This window comes from Pinus tabuliformis, chromosome Q (genome assembly GCF_031772625.1).
Source record: "Pinus tabuliformis cultivar Carrire ecotype Pingquan chromosome Q, CPIR1, whole genome shotgun sequence".
NCBI lineage: Eukaryota > Viridiplantae > Streptophyta > Pinopsida > Pinales > Pinaceae > Pinus > Pinus tabuliformis.
In genome coordinates, this window is record NC_142296.1 from 217,357,336 (window position 1) to 217,378,169 (window position 20,834).

The 20,834-nt window shown below is 39.2% G+C and overlaps 1 protein-coding gene across 3 annotated transcripts in view; it reads left to right on the top strand.

Moving 5' to 3' along the window:
• LOC149218983 (uncharacterized) overlaps positions 1 to 20,834 on the top strand; it is a 78,475-nt gene that overhangs the window by 43,563 nt on the left and 14,078 nt on the right. For all 3 annotated transcript variants that reach the window (XM_089384193.1, XM_089384190.1, XM_089384191.1), the window contains one exon: positions 2,092 to 2,165. In XM_089384193.1, the coding sequence (XP_089240319.1) occupies positions 2,092 to 2,165 (74 nt within the window). The remainder of the gene's footprint in view (positions 1 to 2,091; positions 2,166 to 20,834) is intronic.

The following is a 20,834-nucleotide window of genomic DNA, read 5'->3' on the forward strand; positions in this document are numbered from 1 at the left end:
TAAGCTAACAATCTGGACTAATCGCAACATGTAAATTCATGTTGACCTAAAATAACTTGGGATCTCATTCAATTTTTCCTTGTGAGAGTGCTTTGAATTATCATAGTTCATAATCAATAAACCATAACGATTGGCTGTCCTGAGTACATTATGGCAATATGCAGGGTTATGATACTCTTTCATGAATAAGATATGGGGGTTATTTTAAGTAACTAATCTGCCACAGACAGAGTCACAGACACACACACTCTCATTGGGAGCAAGATATCTTTTGACTTTGAATCTTGATCGAATGTATGGTTATGAATTCATGTCAACGCATTTGATACATATAATTCGGTGTTTCTGGATAACTTACTATGACATTCAGACAGCCCTTTGATTCAGCATTATTTTGTCTCTAAATTGTGAGCAAACCCTTTGACATATTTAACATCATTTGGATACTGCATTAGCTGAAGACATATTCACATTTCCTTCTGGGATTGGTCCAGTAACTCATCTATATGGGTGAGTTGATCTGGTAAAGTAATCAATCTGAGCTAATTTATCTCCCACTCCAACTACAAAAGTTGGCTAGATTGAACTATAGGGATTCCCCCCTAGACTAGGGTAGCTTAGTTTCCTTAGTCTGAAGTGTGGGGCAAGGCTACCGAGGTGACAGTGGGTAGCTTGCCTATGGTGTCTCTAGTCTTTCTCATTGAGGTTAGGACTTTTCCTACTAGGGTAGGGTTTGAGTGATAACACGAAGGTAGAACTAATGATGAAGGTAGGTCAGTTTGGTTCTATCTTGTTCTCTTGTTAGGTGGGAAGAAATATGTATGCATTCGTTTAAGGATTCCCCAAAGTAGATGTCTTAGCATACTTGCTTTAATTTCTGCTTTAATAGAGCTGAAAGGATATCAGATGCTATTGCATATACCTTTCTGCTTTTGTTTTCAGCTTTCTAAATATTTCTATGTTAATATAAAAGGTATTTAAAAAAAGCAATCTCTGTTTCTTTTACAAAAGAAGATTAATCAGGACAGTTGGGAAAGCAACAAAATTATATGGGAAGCAATGCTGGGAACCTTAAAAAACTGAAGCCTTCAAGCTTTCTATGCAGGAAAGGCCTTACACCATGGTTTACAGAATATAAAACAAATGTTTAAAACTGCTTGCTATTGAGGCACACTTATGTCTATTTTTGCTTGTCAACCAAGTCTGACTTCTCCTTTAGATGATACCGACGTGCTGCAACAACACTTTGAGCTTAGCTGACTTCGTAAATTTTCATGTTTGATCTATCAAAGAACTCGGAGATGAAATTATTATGTCCACTTATAGAATTTCCAAACTCTAGAATCTGAGAAATACTAAGCATTTCTTAAGACAATAAAGTGAAGGAACAATAAGCAGTATTTGGTGAGATTTCCCTGGAGATACAGCATTGCCTTAAATCCAATAGTTTTGAAATAAGATGATACCAGCATAGCAGTTCAGATCATTGGAATCCTGTTCTAGAGATAAAATATTGTTTGCCATTGGCAGAACTGATGTTAGTCTTGCTGGGAATCATCTGTTTGGAGCTTCCAAATATGGTATTAAGTGTGAAATATTTCCAAGTTCTATAAGCAGGCATTGTTGTGAGAGGTTAAAGATTTTAAGTAGTGAGGATAATAATTTTTCCTTATTGAAACTTGCTATGAAGTTTCCTAAAGGTAGAAGCCAAATTCTAGTGTAGAACTTATTGACCTGAAAACTCAAGTAGTGGGCCTGTGAAAATACATCTTGACAACTTCAAAGCATTTCAGTTAGTAGCTATCCAAATGCTTCAATGTATATTGCAGTTTACAAAAGGTTATTGCATATGTTATGCTTATGCTGGTTACAATAGGGGAGCTCCCTTGTCAAATATGGCATGACTTCACTATGTACACTAGACAACTAACTGTACTTATAGTTAAATGTTCGTAATGTATCACTCTTGAATTCCTTATTTTTGCATTGGTGCTAGGTTGTTCTTCTGCTGCTTTTTGCATGGAAAGTTAGCAAATAATGTAAGCCAAACTTATGGATTTCTCTAATACCTCTTTTTATTGTTGGATTCAGGATATGGCAGGACTAATAAGTAAGATAAATCGTTCATCTATTGGACCATTACCTACTGTGTACTCCTCTTCTTTGTAAGTGGCATATTTCACTTTGGCTCTTTTTGCCTCTTCAAGACAGGGACTTTGTCATTGTCATTTCATGAATTTGAGCCTTCTATATCTCTAAGTGACAAGATATAAAGTTTTTTCTTACATATTTGACTCAATTTGGTTAAATAAGATAGTTATCATGCATTTGGCATGGCAATTTTTATCAGGAAATAAAGTACATAAATAAAAAGCTTCTTTTAATATTTCAAATCAGGTTCATGGTAAAAGTCAATAGAAGTTAAAGACATTATTAACTAAGAGATCAATTGTAGACATTAAATGTGCAAAAACATGTGATATGTGATATGTCGTAGTTTATTCATCATCCTTGCCACTATTAGGTAAGAACGTTGCATTTCTTATAACGATTTCTTTCCCTTAATGTGGTAATGCACACAAACAGTGTCAAGAAGATACCCTGAAGCATTAGCTTGCAATAACATACAAACAAAGGGACATTAATGTTTTGTTTTCATGTATTTGAATATTTGGAAGTCCAAGTGCAAAGGCCCTGTTACCACAAAATCTAGTAGCCTAGTGCGAAGCCTCACTAATTATTCTCCTGCTGTTTTTGGTTGGACGTTATCCCCACAAGGGAGGCTTCCCCAATACTAAATAGGCCTCATAGATTAAGTAGCCCAAGAAATTCCAGACTAAATACCCTCCTAGGAACCTGTTTATTAAACACCCAAGAATAATTTTCAATAAGGTAGGGCACCAGGTGAAAATAAGGCAGCGGGTTCAAAGAATCTATGGCTAAGTTTAAAGGGCTAAGATAAGTCCTGGAGATGCTCAAATAGATTCCAAATATACACTACCATTCAATTTAAAGATTACTGTTATAAATTAGGGTTTTAGATGAAGACAATTTTACAGCGTGCAAGTTTATAACAGCAATATAAAAACAGCCCATAAAATATGATATGTAATAAATTTTCAAAGGCTATTTAAAGAGTAAATAACGGATGAAATTTTAGCTACTTTCAATTGCTGAAAATGCACAAAACAGCTAGTAAACCCTAGCTAGTAAAATTATGGCTGAAAAATGCATGCAGTTGACATTTCCCCTTTTCCAATTTGTGATATGCAAACCCTAATCCTAGGATTGTAATGTTAGGTAAAATTTAGTTATCAAGTGCAGATTTTGCCAACCCTAACCCTATTTTATTACACAAAAGAAAAAAAAATTAAAGGATTGGCACACAAAGGCTAGTGGCTTATCCAACTTGGGTATATGGAGGGGTGAGGTCAAAGGCGAAGGACCTTGGTTGGAGCAGTTAGAGAGAGTATACTCTTAATCAAACTGGAGATATTTTCAATTTCAATGGAAATTTATGATCAAGTATACAACTCTAGTTTTCCTTGATGAATACCATGTGATAAATTATATAAAGGAAATTTTAAAGCTATTAAATAATCAGCAGAACATGAAAACTTCATAGACACCCTAATTTTACAACTTTGCAAAATGGAAGAAGATACTCACAGTGAACTTGCACAGTTCACCATAGCATCACTCTTCAATTCAAGATAAAATCATTCCAAGCCAAATTTATCCTCCCCAAGACAAGTCACTATCTTTTAGTGATCGTTTGCATCCAAGAAGACAAGACTACTAGTGCACACTCTTCACAAGAGTAAAAATAGGAGTGTGTGTGACAATGATCCTCCTAAGTTCTACTTCCCTCTATTTATGTGAGGGTAACCAAGTTGAATTAGAGTAAAATATACCTAAAACCCCTAAAATAATACTTTTAAGTGTTTAAAAGTTAAGTAGGTCACAAGCCAACCTAAAGATAACTCTCATATTTATAAAACATAAGAATTAGTCTCTTTTAGCTCACATGTGTGAGTAAAATGGCCTCCAAGGGAGACATCACCATCCAAAAGTGAAGATCTCCATCAACAAAGTGCAAAATATGAGCTACATGAGTGGTCCTCACTCAAAACCCCTCATCAATCTAGTGTTCAAAGTTCAAGCGAAACCCTCATCATGAAGATATCTCCATTATCAAGCCTGTGCCATCAATCTAGCCCTCATCATAGTGACGTCACGAGGCTAGGAGGTAAGATCATCATCAAGAAAGGTGCATGATCTCTCTCAAAGAGATCTCAAGTCATCATCATCCATAAACTAGTCCAGGAACAAAGCAATGCCCATTAAGAAGGTGCAAGGCCAGCTTGGGCACTGGGGCACTCATCTTTCTTGGTAATGTCTTGGATTATTTCAGCAGTGTCTCAAGCTCTAGAGCGAGAGGAGAGGGTCATCATCAGTGCTAGATCAATCTAAAGGTCAAAACCCTTGTTTGAGTGGTCAACATCTTGGCTACACTGCCCTAAAGTGGTTATCTAGTGGGCTAGATGTCCTCTCTAAAGTGTTGAGGGAGGAATTGATCAATCCCTCAAGGGAAAGTTGTTGTACCTAGGAGATAACACCTAGACATATCCGCATAATCAAGTGAGATCATCATCATATGTAAAGAAATCATACAAGTATCACAGTGGTCCATGTTTAATGTAAAAGGTACAAGAGTACTTCACACAAGTATTTTCAAAAGTCTTTCTAGCTTAGGGTTTGTAAACAAGCTACCATGCTTAGGTATTGAAGGGTTATCCAGAGGCCTTATTAGGTGCTTTCAACCTCAAGGGGAGAAACAGTTCCTAGGTTGACCCATCAATCAACAAGTGCTAGTGAAATATGGGATGGCGAGGGTTTACTTCATGGAGGATGCCACCATTTGAATATCAATTATGAATTACCATCATTCTTGAGCATTATAATGTGTAGAACAAGCAATCATGGGACTTGAGTTACCCCTTTCCTCGACCTATTTTTACCACCCCTCTTTAATGATTTTCCTTTTCTTGTGTAGCTTGGGCTACAAGCTTGATTTATGCATTTATTACCCTTTAAGATGAAGTAGTTTATCACCCATCAAGGCTGGGATATCAAATTTCCTTCTCGTTTTGATTTTCTCATGCATTATTGAGGAATTGGATGAGGGTTAATGAGGGGAGTAGATCTCACACGTCTTTTTTCCACATACTTTCTTTTATCACATCCAATTTTTTGCATTTATAATCTTTACGACTCATGCTTTTTCTTTTCTTTTTGTTGCATCCACCTCGGAGGGCAAAGTTTCCAAGCCCCACTCAAGAATGAGGAAATAAGAAACCAATATTGGTGATAGATAATAATCAACCCGAAGATTGGCACATGGAGCTAGGGAAAGATAGAAAGTGGTAAGTATGGGTTACCATGGACATGTGTTAAAATTGGCAACTAGGGCCACATTCCACTTTGGATAGTTCATTTGATGGAGATGATTATTGCATTGAATTCCTCTTTTCGAGAGGACCAAAATCGACCTAAAGATCATTAAATTTAGATAAGCAAAGATGTGTTTTTGAATTTATGCCCACACATGTGCATATTGTTAAGGTTAGCCACATCATCATGTAAGCTCATAAAGCCCAAGAGACATGTCTCTTCACCTTCAACGGTGTATAAATATGAGAGACCTCAAACCTCATTTGGCATCATCTCATCACACACATTCTTCTCTCTCCTCATTTGATTGGTTCGTACAACTTATTGGGCATCTCTTTTCCTCGCACGTGTGGCAGCAGAAGGACAAATTACAGGGCCAAAATTTCAGTCTGTTGCAGGTTTGACCAGCATTGACCAGGGGTGTTTTGACCACATTTGACTGTGATTTTTGGGTCAGAATTCGTTTTTGGTAGGCCACTTTTATTGGCACAGAAACTGAGGCATTATGTTGACTTTGACTGCAGACCAATCGCAAGGTTGACCGTAGAAGTTGACAAAGTTTGACCTTTGTTTTTAGGACTGTTTTGGGCTGAATTTGATCGGCTTAGAAGGCTGAGTTTGACTAGGTATGACTGAGCTGCATAAAGGGTGATTTGTTGTTGTGTTGACCTACGTTGACTTTCTGGTTAGGGAAAAATTTGACTGCTGTTGACTGTAGATTTCACAGGGCTATTTTGATTGTGATTTGGCAAGTCAATTTTGACTTTTGTACTCTCTCTCTCTGCTGAACATTTGATATAATAATAAGAAGAATTGATCAAAGGGTTTTCCCCATCTTGGGGTTTTTCCCTGGCATTTGCCAAATATGGTGTCCTCTTGTCTTGGCTTGTCTTCTGCATTTTATTATTCATGTTTTATCTACAGTTACTGTCAATGTGATTGCTATTGGAAATCTAAATTGGAAGTTGTCATTGGGTTGCTTAAAGGACATTGAAGTAATTGTGCTAAGCATGGAACATACCATTGTTAACTAAAATTGGCAACATGCAACATTGATCAATGTCTCCCATTAGTGCCCCTCTTGGGCAGTGGAAAGAATGGCCTCAAAGAAGGGTCACATTGGACTAGGACTAGGGAATAATCACCAAGTTGAAGCATGGGAGCAAGAATACAAATGATAAATGGTCAATCATCTAACTTAACCTTTGATTCATAGTAATATGCTCTAAAGCATTAAATGAAAGCACTTGATGTCAAGCATGATTAAAGTACCTTATAATAGATAATCCATCTTCATCTGATACGTACGCTAGGTGTCTCAAAGAACTGATCGGAACATACGCGGAGGGCCTCTGAGGCCGCCTATTTGTAGATGACATCGGTTGGCTAGAAAGTTGAACAACATGGGAGAAAGTTTTGTCCAAGGGGTCACCCTCTTGGGTGGGTAACATGCCCTATGTTAAAATTGGCAACTAGGGCCACACTCCATGTGGGTCATCTTATTTATGGCAGCTGATATTTTTCTTGGATTCCTCTCGACGAGAGGTGTAGGATTGATCTAACGATCATCCGATTCCGACATGTATTCATGGAGATATGAATTTATTTGTATTTCTTGACAATTTGTTAAGGTCGGCCAACAAGTTATGTTGTGTTGCACACCCCCAACTAACCTCAACGTTGCATATAAAAGGAGACATTATGTCTCATTTCACTCACTCTCATCCTCTCATCTCTTCCTTGTCTCTTGGGTATACACAAGGAAGGAGGACGCAGATCTCTTGGGCAGCTTTGAAGAAGGATGCAGATCTCTAGGGCATCATTGTGAGGACGCAGATTAGGGCAGCGAGGACGCAGGAGGGTACAACCATTTGTTTGGGGTGATTTAGGGCTGCTTTGACCAACGTCTTACCCTCTTTGATTGCGGCTTTACATCGACAACCTCTCCTAAGCATAAATGTACCATAATTTAACATGGTATTAGAGGTGAGGTGAAGACAAAGCCCAAGCAAGAGCAAGAGCAATCACCGAAGACAGTTGGAAAAAGTCAAAAGGCTTCGTGGGTTCCTCATCACACTTCCCCGCCGAAGACAAGCTCCATGAGAAGTCTGACTATCACGGATGGAAGATGTCTCTTGATCTGACATTGGAAGAGTAGGAAGTGTTGGATTATGTGAGAGGCAGAATTACGAAGCCTCCATCAAATACACCGGTTGCTACAAGGTACAAGTACACTAAGGGTGAAGTCAAAGCAAAGAAGATCATCCGAGACTCTATTGACAAGCCTCTGGTGGCCTACGTTTCCGAGTTGAACACCTCCAAGGAGATCTACGATAGACGAGTAAGCTTGTTTAAAGTTAGTGATGCAAATCAAGTTTTGTTCCTAAAAAATAAGCTAAAAGGAGAAATAATTCTGGGTCTAAATTCAAAGGAAAGGTCAGATCGAAGGGTGGAAGAAAGGGAAGATGCTTCGCTTGCAATAAATTTGGCCACTATGCGAGGGAGTGTCCAAATAGGAAGGACACATCTCATGATGATGATCAAAATCACTCTCGGGGCAACTCCAACCACAATCAAAGGAATGGCAGGTTCAATGGCAAAGGAAAGAGGAATGTCGGAAATCAAGGAAGTGGTCAACCCTCCAAGAAAGCAAGGAACTCCAGGTATGAATCAAATGTTGTTAACAATAAGCAAGATGAATATTATCTGATATCGGCCCTCTCCACTACCTCTCCTCCGGACTCGTTGGGAAATTGGCTTATTGATAGTGGTGCCTCAAGGCACTTCACTGGTTACAAGGAAGCTCTCTCTAATCTGATAGAGAAGGAGACAAACTTGGAGATTATTCTTGGAGACAATTCCACATATCTCGTAAAGGGTAGGGAATGTTACTCTTCAATTAAATTAGGGTAACACAATTCATTTGCAAGAAGTCCTATATGTACCTGATCTCAAGAAGAACCTGGTGTCCATTTCGGCAATGGAAGACAAAGGCTACAAGGTGGCCTTCATCGATGGCAAGGTATGTGTGTGGAAAAAGAATTTTAAAGATGCTTTCACTCTTGGGTTTCGAGTTGACTCTTTATATCAAGTTGGAGGAAGTCCGTTGGGAGTCATGTCTTGTGACACATCTCTTCAGTCTGAACTATGGCACTAGAGGTTTGCCCACCTTCATTATAAGGCTCTACCTGATGTGAGACAAATGGTGACAGGGATGCCCGAGTTCAAAATAGAGCATGAAGGTGTATGTCTGGGATGTGCCGAAGGAAAGCTCAAAAGGGGACCATTCCCCTCAAGCCATAGCAAGACCTCCGACATTTTGCAGTTGGTTCACTCTGACATATCTGGTATGATGCCCGTGAACTCTTTGGGAGGATATTTATATTATCTCACTTTTACAGATGACTATTCTCGCAAGACTTGGATATACTTCTTGAAAAAGAAGGATGAAGTGTTCTCTTGGTTCCGTCACTTCAAAGCCTTGATCGAGAATCAAACTGAGAAGAGGATCAAGATCTTAAGGACTGATAATGGGACTGAGTATGAATCCAATGAGTTCCATGACTTTTGCAAAGAGGCTGGCATTAAGAGGGAGACCACAACACCATACACTCTTGAGCAGAATGGTGTGGCGGAAAGGAAGAATCGTATGATTGTGGAAGTTGTTCGTGCCATGCTCCATGATCAAAGGCTTCCAAAGTTTCTATGGGCCGAAGCTGCAAATACCGCCGTATATGTTCAAAACCGATGTCCTCATCAAGCATTGGATTCCAAGACTCCCGAAGAGATGTTCACTGGTAAGAAACCTGATGTCTCTCATTTTAGAATTTTTGGAAGTCCTGTATATTTTCATGTGCCGAAAGAGAAAATGAGCAAATTGGGTGCATCTGGAAAGAAGGGAATTTTCGTGGGCTATAATGAAAATTCTAAGGGCTATATAATCTATGTGGCTGGTCAAAGGGAAGTCAAGATAAGTCATGATGTCACCTTTGACGAAGATATGGCTCTTAGCAAGGTTGACATTCTTCCTATTCTAAGGAAAACTAAAGAAGCTGACACCAGGAAGTGGGATGAGAAGGAAGATGAGACAATGCTTGATGTGGAAGAACCTATGGATCCCATTGATCCCCCTCCGTAAGAGCCTTCCTCTTCTAAGAAGAGGCCCTCATGGCTTATGGGGACACTTGATGATGCCGAAGGACATATTGCACCCAGAGGGGCTTTCCGTGAAAGTAAGAAGCCAACCAGGTATCAGGGATACTTGACCATTATGAGCACCATCATTCAAAATGAGCCTTCATTGTTCGAAGAAGTCGTGAAGCATCAAGTATGGAAGGATGCTATGAATGAGGAATACGAGTCCATAATGAAGAATGATGTTTGGGATGTGTTCCCCAGACCCTAGGACAAAACAGTTGTCACCTCGAAGTGGCTTTACAAAATAAAGCATGGAGCTGATGGGAGTGCTGAAAAGTATAAGGCTCGATTTGTTGCTCGAGGCTTCTCTCAAAAGGAAAGTGTAGATTATGACAATATATTTGCACTTGTTGCCCGATACACCACCATCCGCTTGATCGTAGCCCTTGTTGCTTCGCAAGGATGGAACCTACATTAGATGGATGTCAAGACCGTGTTCTTGCATGGTTCGATTAAAGAGGAAGTCTATGTGAAACAACACGAGGGGTTTGAGATTCATAATCGTGAATCTCACGTATGTAGGTTAAAGAAAGCTCTCTATGGGCTGAAGCAAGCACCTGGAGCTTGGTATGAGAGGATCGATAACTACTTGATGAAGATGGGATTCATTAGGAGTGAAGTCGATCCAAACCTTTACTTTAAGGTTGAGGATGATAATCCTCTCATACTGGTGCCGTATGTTGATGACCTCTTCCTGACCGGTGCAAACCCTCTCATTCACAAATGTAAGAGGGAGTTGGCTTCCGAATTTGAGATGAATGACCTAGGACTGATGCACTATTTCCTAGGGCTGGAGGTCTGGCAGAAGGCAGGAGAAATTTTCCTATCTCAAGGAAAATACGTGGTGAATATTTTGGAGAGATTTGGTATGGTGGACTGCAAGCCCGTGACTACCCCGATGGAGCTTAACTTCAAGAAGTTATGCGGTAGTGCTGCCAGACCTGCTTTGGGAAATGCTTCTGAGTTTCGTCAACTCATAGGAGCATTGATGTTCTTGGTGAACTCCTGTCCGGATATATGTTTTGCAGTCAACATGTTGAGCCAATATATGGTTGAGCCTCATCACTCACATTGGATTGGTGCCAAGAATCTTCTGAGATATCTTCGGGGCACAATCACTCATGGGTTGAGATACACTGCCGGAGATGTGAGGCTACATGGATATTCCGATGCTGATTGGGCAGGTAGTGTGGTGGACTGAAAGAGCACTTCCGGGCTGTTTTTCTTTGGGTTCTGCCTCAATATCCTAGATGAGCAAGAAGCAGAAGTTGGTGGCTTTGAGCACCACTGAGGCAGAGTACATTGCTATGAGTATGGCCTCTTGTGAGACTGTCTGGTTGAGGAAGCTCTTCAGTGAGCTGTTTGGACATACGTTGGATACTACCGTGATCCTATGCGACAACCAGAGTGGAATTCGTTTATCAGAGAATCTCATATTTCATGATCGCTCAAAACACATTGATATCAGGTACCACTTTATCCGGGATATGGTACAACGAGGAGCAATAAGGCTCCATCATATTGGGACAGATGAGCAGGTTGCCGACATTCTGACAAAGCCCCTGGAAAAGGTCAAATTCTTGACTTTCCGAGAACGACTAGGAGTCGTTGAGAGACCCTCTTATGAGGGTCATGTATGATGCATACATTGAGCTCTGGGAGCTTCGGGGGGCTTGGGGTACTTCTTGGAGCGACGAGCAACCATAGGGTGACTCACCCTCCCCTAGTGGTGCGCTGTGTATAGGGTGAATGGTTCAGCCTTCCCCTGTGATACCCTGTGGCGACATGTGGGCAGGATGAGTGGTTCATCCTTCTCCTGTCGAGACATCCTACCCATGCAGTCTGGGACTCATGGGAAGTACCTCTCATCTAGCCAATGAGTAGGGAAATGAGGATAGGGACCATAGTAGTACCGATGGATGCATCGTGTATCTACCGTACTCCCTATGCTAGGATGACATTGATTTGGGATCAATTGGAATTGACTTCGGGTCAATAAGAGTGATATAACTCACTCTCTTTTGGAACTGATCTGGGATCAGTAAGAGTGGTATGACACACTCTCTTCATTGGGACTGACTTCGGGTCAGTAAGAGTGCTATTGGGCACTCTCTTTTATCTGGGACTGACTTCGGGTCAGTAGAGGATGGTATGATACATTCTCGATCATTTCTTCTTCTTCATAGTTCAGCAGAGCAGAGCCGAGCAGTGTAGGGCAGCGCATTTGATGGCAGAGATGGTATCGACCAACAGATGGATTACCAGATGGAGTTCTTCCTAGTTGAGAGGGAGTGTTAAAATTGGAAACTAGGGCAAAACTCCATGTTGGTCATCTTATTTATGGCAACTGATATTTTTCTTGGATTCCTCTCGTTGAGAGGTGTAGGATTGATCTAACGATCATCTGATTTCGACATGTATTCATGGAGATATGGATTTATTTGTATTTCTTGATAATTTGTCAAGGTCGGTCAACAAGTTAAGTTGTGTTGCACACCCCCAACTAACCTCAACGTTGCATATAAAAGGAGACATTGTGTCTCATTTCACTCACTCTCATCCTCTCATCTCTTCCTTGTCTCTTGGGTATACACAAGGAAGGAGGACGCAGATCTCTTGGGCAACTTTGAAGAAGGACGCAAATCTCTAGGGCATCATTGTGAGGATGCAGATTAGGGCAGCAAGGACGCAGGAGGGAACAACCATTTGTTTGGGGTGATTTAGGGCTACTTTGACCAACGCCTTACCCTCTTTGACTGCGGCTTTACATGTGCAGCCTCTCCTAAGCATAGAACATACCATAATTTAACACCCTATTATTTGAGAAATTTTATTTTGATCATGTGGTGCAAAGCATGAAGTATAAAGGGACATATGATATAATGCTTAAATAAAGCTAGAAATCCATATGCATGATAATAAAATAAAGGATAATCCATTGCCCAAGGAAGAGAATGCAGAGTGAGGTGGGGTGGCGGGTGTATGTGTGACAAATGGCAAATCTCTCATGGAATATTCCCTTCATGGAACCCTATTATTGCCTATAAATAACCAAATGAGGGAAGCAAGTACTTACTGTACTTTCATGCTACATTCCTTTCCAAGGGCTTGAGTTGCACGCATAGGGAAAAAAGGAAGCAAAGGCTTTGGTATAGTAGTAGGTTCTATTTTTGATATCTAATAGTCCAACTCTAACATACTTGAGTTGCAAATATCAGGGAAAAATTTGGTTGTCTTGATCCTTGATGTACTAAAAAACAATGTCATAAAAGTTGGACTTGAAATAGGAATTGATTGAGAGTCAACGTAGGCTTGACGATGACTTCGACTGATTTGATTTTAGTGACTTAGTTTATTAAAAAAGATATAAAATATTTAAATTTTAATGAAAAATATATTTTAAAGATTCCAAGCCATTAGAGACAAAACATACGAAGTTTGTTCATGTACCATGTAAGGGTGAATATATCAAAATGGCTCCAAGTGAAATACATATTACCAACAAAATAAATAATCAATGAGGCTTGAAATGGCCTCAACAAAATACATAATCAATGAGGCTTGAAATGGTCTCGAGAGTCCTCTAGAGTTATGTCACATGGTTTGGGTTTGACTATGATTAGGTTTGATTCTAATTAGAATTTTCTAATAAAGCTTGAATGAGGTTCAACATTAAGTTAGAATACATGTTAACATATATTTTATAAAAAAAAGGTTCATATATATTATCATTGTATATTAGTAATAAGTTTATATTAATATAAGCAACATTAAAAATAATATTATATTATATAAAATAATATATGATTTTATGTTCATATAGAGACTTTAATTGATAAATTTTGTATTTATATAATATTGTAGATATGTAATCTTAAGTTTTTCCAAAGAAAAAAACCTGTAATTTCATTCATATAGTATGATTGAAAGTTACATTCTACATATACACATCAAGTGTGTATTCTTTAACCACCCCATAACCGTTAGCATTTTTACATAAAGTGTCGCCTGGAGAAAAGTATAAAATGGCCCATACATTTTGAAGATGCAATCTTAAGTTATTAACATAATCAACAACTTATTCAAATATCTCTTATTAAAATTGCAATCAAGAATTGGTGGCTTGCTTAATAACATAATATAGTGGTCTAGGGGAACCTAAATTAGGTGATTTCTCTTACTTTGATAACTATTTGTGATGTATTTTTAGTTAATTTGGTCAACTTCTTCTTTCACTTGATTATTACTAGTATTCTCTTCAAACAACTACCAAACCATAAAGAAGAATAAGACAAGAGGACACAAGATATAGGTAATCAACTAGAGACAAAACCTCTCCAACTAAGAGGAAAACCCATAAGAATTCTTCTCTTCTTATAGAACTTCAATTGATGAATTCCAAGGCCTATGAACCTTGACCAAGACCCCTCCAAGACCAAGTCAAACCTTTCCTCTTTGATGAGAGTTCCTTCCAGCAACTTGGACCTCAACAACTTCTGCAATTTCAATCCCCAGTAGTTTCTTCGACAACTTCGACTTGCCCAACAAATGCTTCTGGAACTTTGACCCAATAGTTTCTTTTGGAACTTCAACCTAGCAGTTTTTTCCTAGCGCTTCGACTTGCCTAGCAGCACTTTTACTTGTCCAACAACGCTTCGACTTGCCCAAAAGCGCTTCGACTTGCCCAACGACTGTAGAAATCCTAACAGAAGCGAGAGAGAGAGAGAGAGAGAGAGAGAGAGAGAGGCCCAAAACTTCGATCTTGCTCTTCTCCTTTTTTCATCCTTTTCCAACTTCTATCTTGAGGAGATCGAACTTGCTTTAGTGAGAGTGCTAATGAGGTCAAGTTCCTTCTTATTTATAGGGCTTTGAGGGGTACAAATTGCTTCCTTTAGGCCGACTTGATGACAAGGTCTTGGAGGGTATTTTGACTCTATTTTGACTCATATTAAATTTTTCTTTTGAATATAACGTGCCCAAAATGGTCTTTCATACATGACAATGACTCATTTGACTTGTAGACTGAATGACAAGCCCTAGAAGCACTTAATGGGTGCTTGACCTAAAAATAAATTTCCCTTGAGCATGAAACCCATGCCTCAAGAATAACAATAATAAATTTGTTTTTCTCATTACATCAAATACATAAAATCATGATTACATATGTCATTATGAAGACGAACCTAGTTACATATTTCAACAGGGGAAAGATGGTGATTTCGTCCCTCTTATTCCTTCGCTTGAATTGGTTCTTCTTTCTTGGGAAATCGACTTGTAAAGTAGACTCTTTGGTGCCCTAACTCGTCTTCTTTCTGCAATTCAGTTTTGTTGTAGTAATGTTGCCCTAATATTCGCACATGTGAGGAGAAGATAGCCCAAAAACAATACTCAAAGATTCATTCCTTTCCTTCTTCTAGTCCTCTTCTTCTTCGCTCTTTTAGGTCTCTTTCTCTTCCTTGATCGAACTTCTTGTGTGTTGAGTGATTGATCTTCAAGTGAGGTCAATGTTTCTTATATATAGGCTTCTTTGAAGGTCAAATTGTTGTCCATGAGGCTGACTTGATCATTCTTGTAGGCCGAATTGTTTGACAAGGTCTTGGAGGGTCTTTGTGACACTTTGGACTTTACAAATTTTTTTCTTTACAATATACAACATGCCCAAAGGGGTCTTACATGTATGACAATGACTCTTTTGACTTCATATCTCTATGACAAACCTAGAAGCACACAATGGGTGCTTGACCTATAATTAAACTTATCTTGAGCATGAAACCCATGCATCAAGAATAACAATAATAAATTTCTTTTCTCTTTAATATCAAATATGTAAAATCATGATTACAATAGACATTATGAAGACCAAACCTAGTTACACATTTCAACATGGGACTCCAACTTGTATTAGGGTCATAGATTGTAAACTAGTACTTAGAAAATTTAAATATTAAAAATAATTAATTATAATTTATAATGAATTCAAAAGTTTAATTCAATTTTTTTTACCTGTTGTGCTTTTTGTTGTGTATTTTGTCAAATACACTCCATTTGCGTTCACATCTAGAGGAACTGCATGTTTGGCTGAGCACTCGAATGGCAAGCTTTTGGAGATGGGGTACTCTGCCACCATAACTTGTCCACCAAGCATCTACAAGTTAAAAGGAAAAAGAGAAACATAAAAAAAAGAAAGTTAAAACATTGAAATTCTAAACTTGAAGCAAATTATGAAGAGACAATGAATTATGAAATTGGAAAGTTGAAACAAAACGAAGATTACCAGGCATTTTGGTTGTCCTATTCTTAATAACCATGGTAAAACCAAATGTGCCACCTGCCATCCTATATACCTCCATTTCTTTAGGAGTTTCTTCACATTCTTGCTCAGATGACACCATCCTCTCAACATAAGTGAGGAATCCATCCATCACCTCGACATCGAATTTGAAACCACAGGGGTAAGAAAATGTGGGGTTGAGGTAGAGACTTGCAACATGAATGGGGCCATGGAGGGTATTGTTCCATCGCTCATTAATCACTCTCCATACCGACCTTTGTTTGTCAAACCCCTCATCCCCCTTATCTTCATAATAGGCACAAATGGCTTCTTTGGCCCTATCCATGGCCTCGTACAAGTAGCCCATTGCGGGCTTGTCTCCACAACCAACCGAAGAACCTTTACCAGAGGTTCCGAAATGGCACACACCTCCTCCACTCCTGCCCAAAAGCTTTGATTATATGAAACTAGTTAGCATACACCCTCTCCCTCTGGGTTGCAGCTAATAGATAAAGCATGCCAATCTTGTGAAAAAAACATGGTCTTCACATCCCATATAGACTCCGATAGAGACTGAAGAGATATGAAACTAGTGGCAAATCGTGCAATCACAGGACACACCAACTCTTTGTTGCTGGTAAATCTTCTCATCAAGTGAAGAACAAATGCATGATCATATATAAATTTTGTTATGCTCTTGGATGATTCTACAATATCCCTCACAAAAGAATCTTCCCTATATCCTCTAGCATCAAGTCAATACAATGTGCACAAGGTGTTTAAAACAAGTTAGGATACCTCTCCATAAGCAACCTGCCAGCAGCAACATAATTTGCAGCATTGTCTATTATGACTTGGACAACATTTTGTGGACCTACTTCTTAAATGAAGGTGTCCAACAACTCACGTAATAGATGTGTATCTTTAATTTGTGCAGATGTATCAACAAATCTCATAAACATTGCCCCCTTGGGACAACTAACCAAGAAGTTAAGAAGGGTTCTACCCTTCTATTTAGTCCAACCATCTGACATGACTGTGCATCCAGTGTGTTCCATAGTTTTAAAAACTAGAACTGGTGACTGAACTGGTCCACCTAATAAACCGGGTTTTAAACCGAAACCGATCAAACTGAGACTGGTTAGATCTCAATGAACCGATTTTTAAAAAACACATGAAATAATTATTTTTTAATGAAAAAACTATTTTTAAGATTTAAAACCATGATTCCAAACCAATAGACACAAAATATGCAAAGTTTGCTCATATATATACCCATGTAAAGGTGAATATATCAAAATGGTATAGGTGCAATACATATCAACAACAAAATATATAATCAATGAGGCTCTAAATGGCCTCTAGAGTTCAAAAACAAAGCCTACAAACTATGGGGCCACTGGCCTACTACAAGTCTACATATATGATATTAGTGATCAAGATTCAACACTGTCACTTGAAACTTCTCATCATGATCAAACTTAGTTGGTTGAGTCTCGATTCCCAAACTTTGCAACTGCTCGAGTCACAAACTTCTCCACTGGTTTAGTGACTTGAGTCTCAAACTTCTGAAGGTATTCTGCCCTAATATGCCCTATTACTTCATTTGGTGCTCCACATGGCTTTACATGGCCTACTATCCCAACCAAGTGTTGCTTGAACCTGTTAATACCCCCTCCTTCAATAGATTTTTGGTAATATTTGCAGATCATTTTGCCATCAATCATATCAAAATGAGCCCATACAGTATCCTTGGCTTTTGGAGGCATGATGGCTACTACTTAGCTCAAACTCTCTGTTGTTCTACTATTCCAACAAAAACTCAACATTCTCCAAGCTCCCAATCAAACTCACAAAAAATCCAAATGAGATGAGTGAGGCAAATGAGGGGGGGTGAACTCCTTTTAAAGGCTTGGAGAGGGTGTTTATGGAGGGAAACAAATCTTACAAATCTTACTTTCCCTCCAGAACACCCAAGAAGCTTCCAAAAAGACTCTGTGTGGGTATATCGTGGCCTTGGCAATGAATCGGCCAATTTATGACAGAACCGGCCGGTTCCATCATAAACCGGCCGGTTTGGTCTAGTTTTTGTGTTTTTTTGGCTAAGTTGGCCCTTAAACTAGGTTTCTTGCCCGATTTGACCTGATTTCCTAATGAACCGCTCGGTTTGACCGGTTTCCGGTTCATCCCAACCGGTTTTTAAAACTACGGTGTGTTCCCATGATGCCCTAAACTCCTCCAATCTAGCAGTGCACTCAACCTTTTCATTTTGAAGAAGAGGCCCTCTCAACTCTGCAAAGGTAGGGGCTTTGTACCCGGGGCTAACAACAACACCAACATCAAACATAGGCTGGTAGAATGGGTTGGTCTTGGCAATGTTGAAAGGAACATCACTCCATAAAAGACACTTACTGACCATCTTGTCAGCGTCCTCTTTCTTTTTTTGAAGTGCCAATTTGATCCCAAGTTGTGCACCAGGTGTGGTTCTAGGAATAAAAAAGGATGAGAAAATTGAGGGATTGGGCCATGTGGGTGTGGAATGTGATGCTGAAGAACCACTCTAACTTCCTTCCACTCCTGAGGCCCCAACAATTTGACTTTTTACCACTGCCTTGTTGTCTTTGGCATTATCTTTATCATGCAGTGATTTAATGGCCTTCCAGATGATTTCTGGAGGTACATCTGCGCAAAGTTCTATATTTTGCCCCGAAATTTGCCCAGATGGAATTTTAATTTGTTGACACCCCTTGACATACACTTGCCACACAACTTGCAAATCAAATATTGTTTATTGACCCCCCCAAGTACAGGATCAGGGTCACTATATTCCCACATATTGTCCAAATTCCTCGACATTTTGTTGGAAACTTTGAACTTGAATTTGAACCTAGGGCACAATTTAAAAAAATAAATTAAAATTGCCCATCACATAAGCAAACATAATTGTAATTGTTAATTTAAAATTTTAAATGCCTCTTATCACTCACTGAAGTTAACAATCAACACACTCTGATTCACTAAACAAGGGTTTGAATTTTTGAAACATGTAAACAATCTAAACGTTTTGATTCAATCTAAACAATGTTTTGATTCAAATTTCAAAGCAACTGTTATCACTTAAGAATTCTAATGCCAAAATTTCTCATACTAGTTTGATGATAAAGGTCGGTGCTAGTCTAAGTTTGGTTTTGTTTTTCCTTAGAGTCTGAGTCTTAGGGGGTCTTGAGTCAAATATGCATTCTCATTCATCACCGGTCTCATAGCCATGTGTCAGTTTGGTTTAAAAATTACTATGTGCCACAAAGCCTTTTAGGTGATTTCGTAGCGCATGTAACCATTTTGAAGTGTTTTCGCAGCGCATAAATCCTTTTTAGCAGTTTCGCAGCACAAAAGTCCTTTAGGTGATTTCGCAGCGCGATGTGTTTTAGGTGATTTCGCAGCGCGACACGTCTTAGGTGATTTCGTAGCGCACAATTCAAAATTTACACTGACCGCGCTGCGAAATCGGAGATTCGTGCATTCCGCAACGAATCTTTCCCAATTGTCAAATCTATCAAGTTAAGTTATAGTTGCGTCATTCATTGTCAGTTTATGCACTCCACATATCATGTCCAACCGCTTATCTCCATTATTACAGCCACTAGGTACATTGGTACACACGGATTGCAAGTTCCAAGAAAAGCCAGGTATCCACAGTCTTAATGATGATTGTATTCGTTGCATGAGGAACAAGTCTGCAAGTTTTCAATTTGAATACATTGTTATCAAGCGAGGCAGCCATTCAAACAAGGCAGAGATTGAAATTTGAGCAGCGATAGTGTTTCAAACCTTCATGGAGGGATCGGCAGAAAGGAAAGACCACAGATCAGGCAAATGTTTGAGAAACGAACCTGAAGGTTTAGACATAACCTTGAAGAACAGAGAAGTTGAGCATGCGTTTAAACAAGCTGGATGTTGGATTTTTTGCAAAAAGCTCCAGGAAGGTCATGCACAAATTACTAAGGAATTTGCCCTGAATTTCACAGGACTAAACTCAAAGGTTGGTATGCTGGAATTGCAGGTCTCACCAGACATGATATCCACAGTTACGGAGATTCCAAGAGGGCAAGAAAGTTGGTTTAAGAATTTCAAATTTGATATGACACCATGCAAAGAATTTCTAAAGCAGGAGTTCATTAACTCAGATTTAAGCAAGTCTGTTCCTAGAAGTTATGTCAAAGAGTCATATGCCAATTTGCTTACTTGTATACAGAAGTACCTTACCTGTGAAGGGAGATATAACAAGGTGTATTCATATCATTTTAAACTTCTGTTGCATTTCACAGGAAAGACATCTATTGATCTACCTTTTTACTTATTCCGCAGCTTAAGCAAAATGTGTGACAAGGTGCAGCTAAGAAAAGAAGCCTGTGAGACTTCATTGTTCCACCATGGCTTGGTTAAGTTGATTGTTCTGCATGAACTCCAGAGGGTAGGTAGGGACTGGGACACATTCATATTCATGTTTGGTTTCAAGAACAAGACCGGTCTCAGCCCTCAAGCTGCAAAAGATCTTTCAACAACAATTGGTCATCGGGCAGAAACAAGATCCAAGAGGTTTTCAAAGTTAAAGGCAAGGAAACAAGTAAGAGAATCCACCAGGCCACTGACTATCCAGGATACACCCCAGCAGTCCCTTAAAGAGAAAACTCAGGTCAAAGAAATTGCACATGAATCAAGCACAGGTGAAGGAGTTCAAAGAAGAAGGACTAGGAGCCAGGTGGCTAAAGAAAAAGGTAAGTCAGTGAGTATTGAAGAAAGCCCTGTTTCAAAGGGAGACTTAAATGACTTATTGCAAGCCATTGACATTGAAGAGTCTCCACTAGTTCAAGCAGATTTGATAGAGTCAGGAAAAGACAAGGCTAAGAGAGTC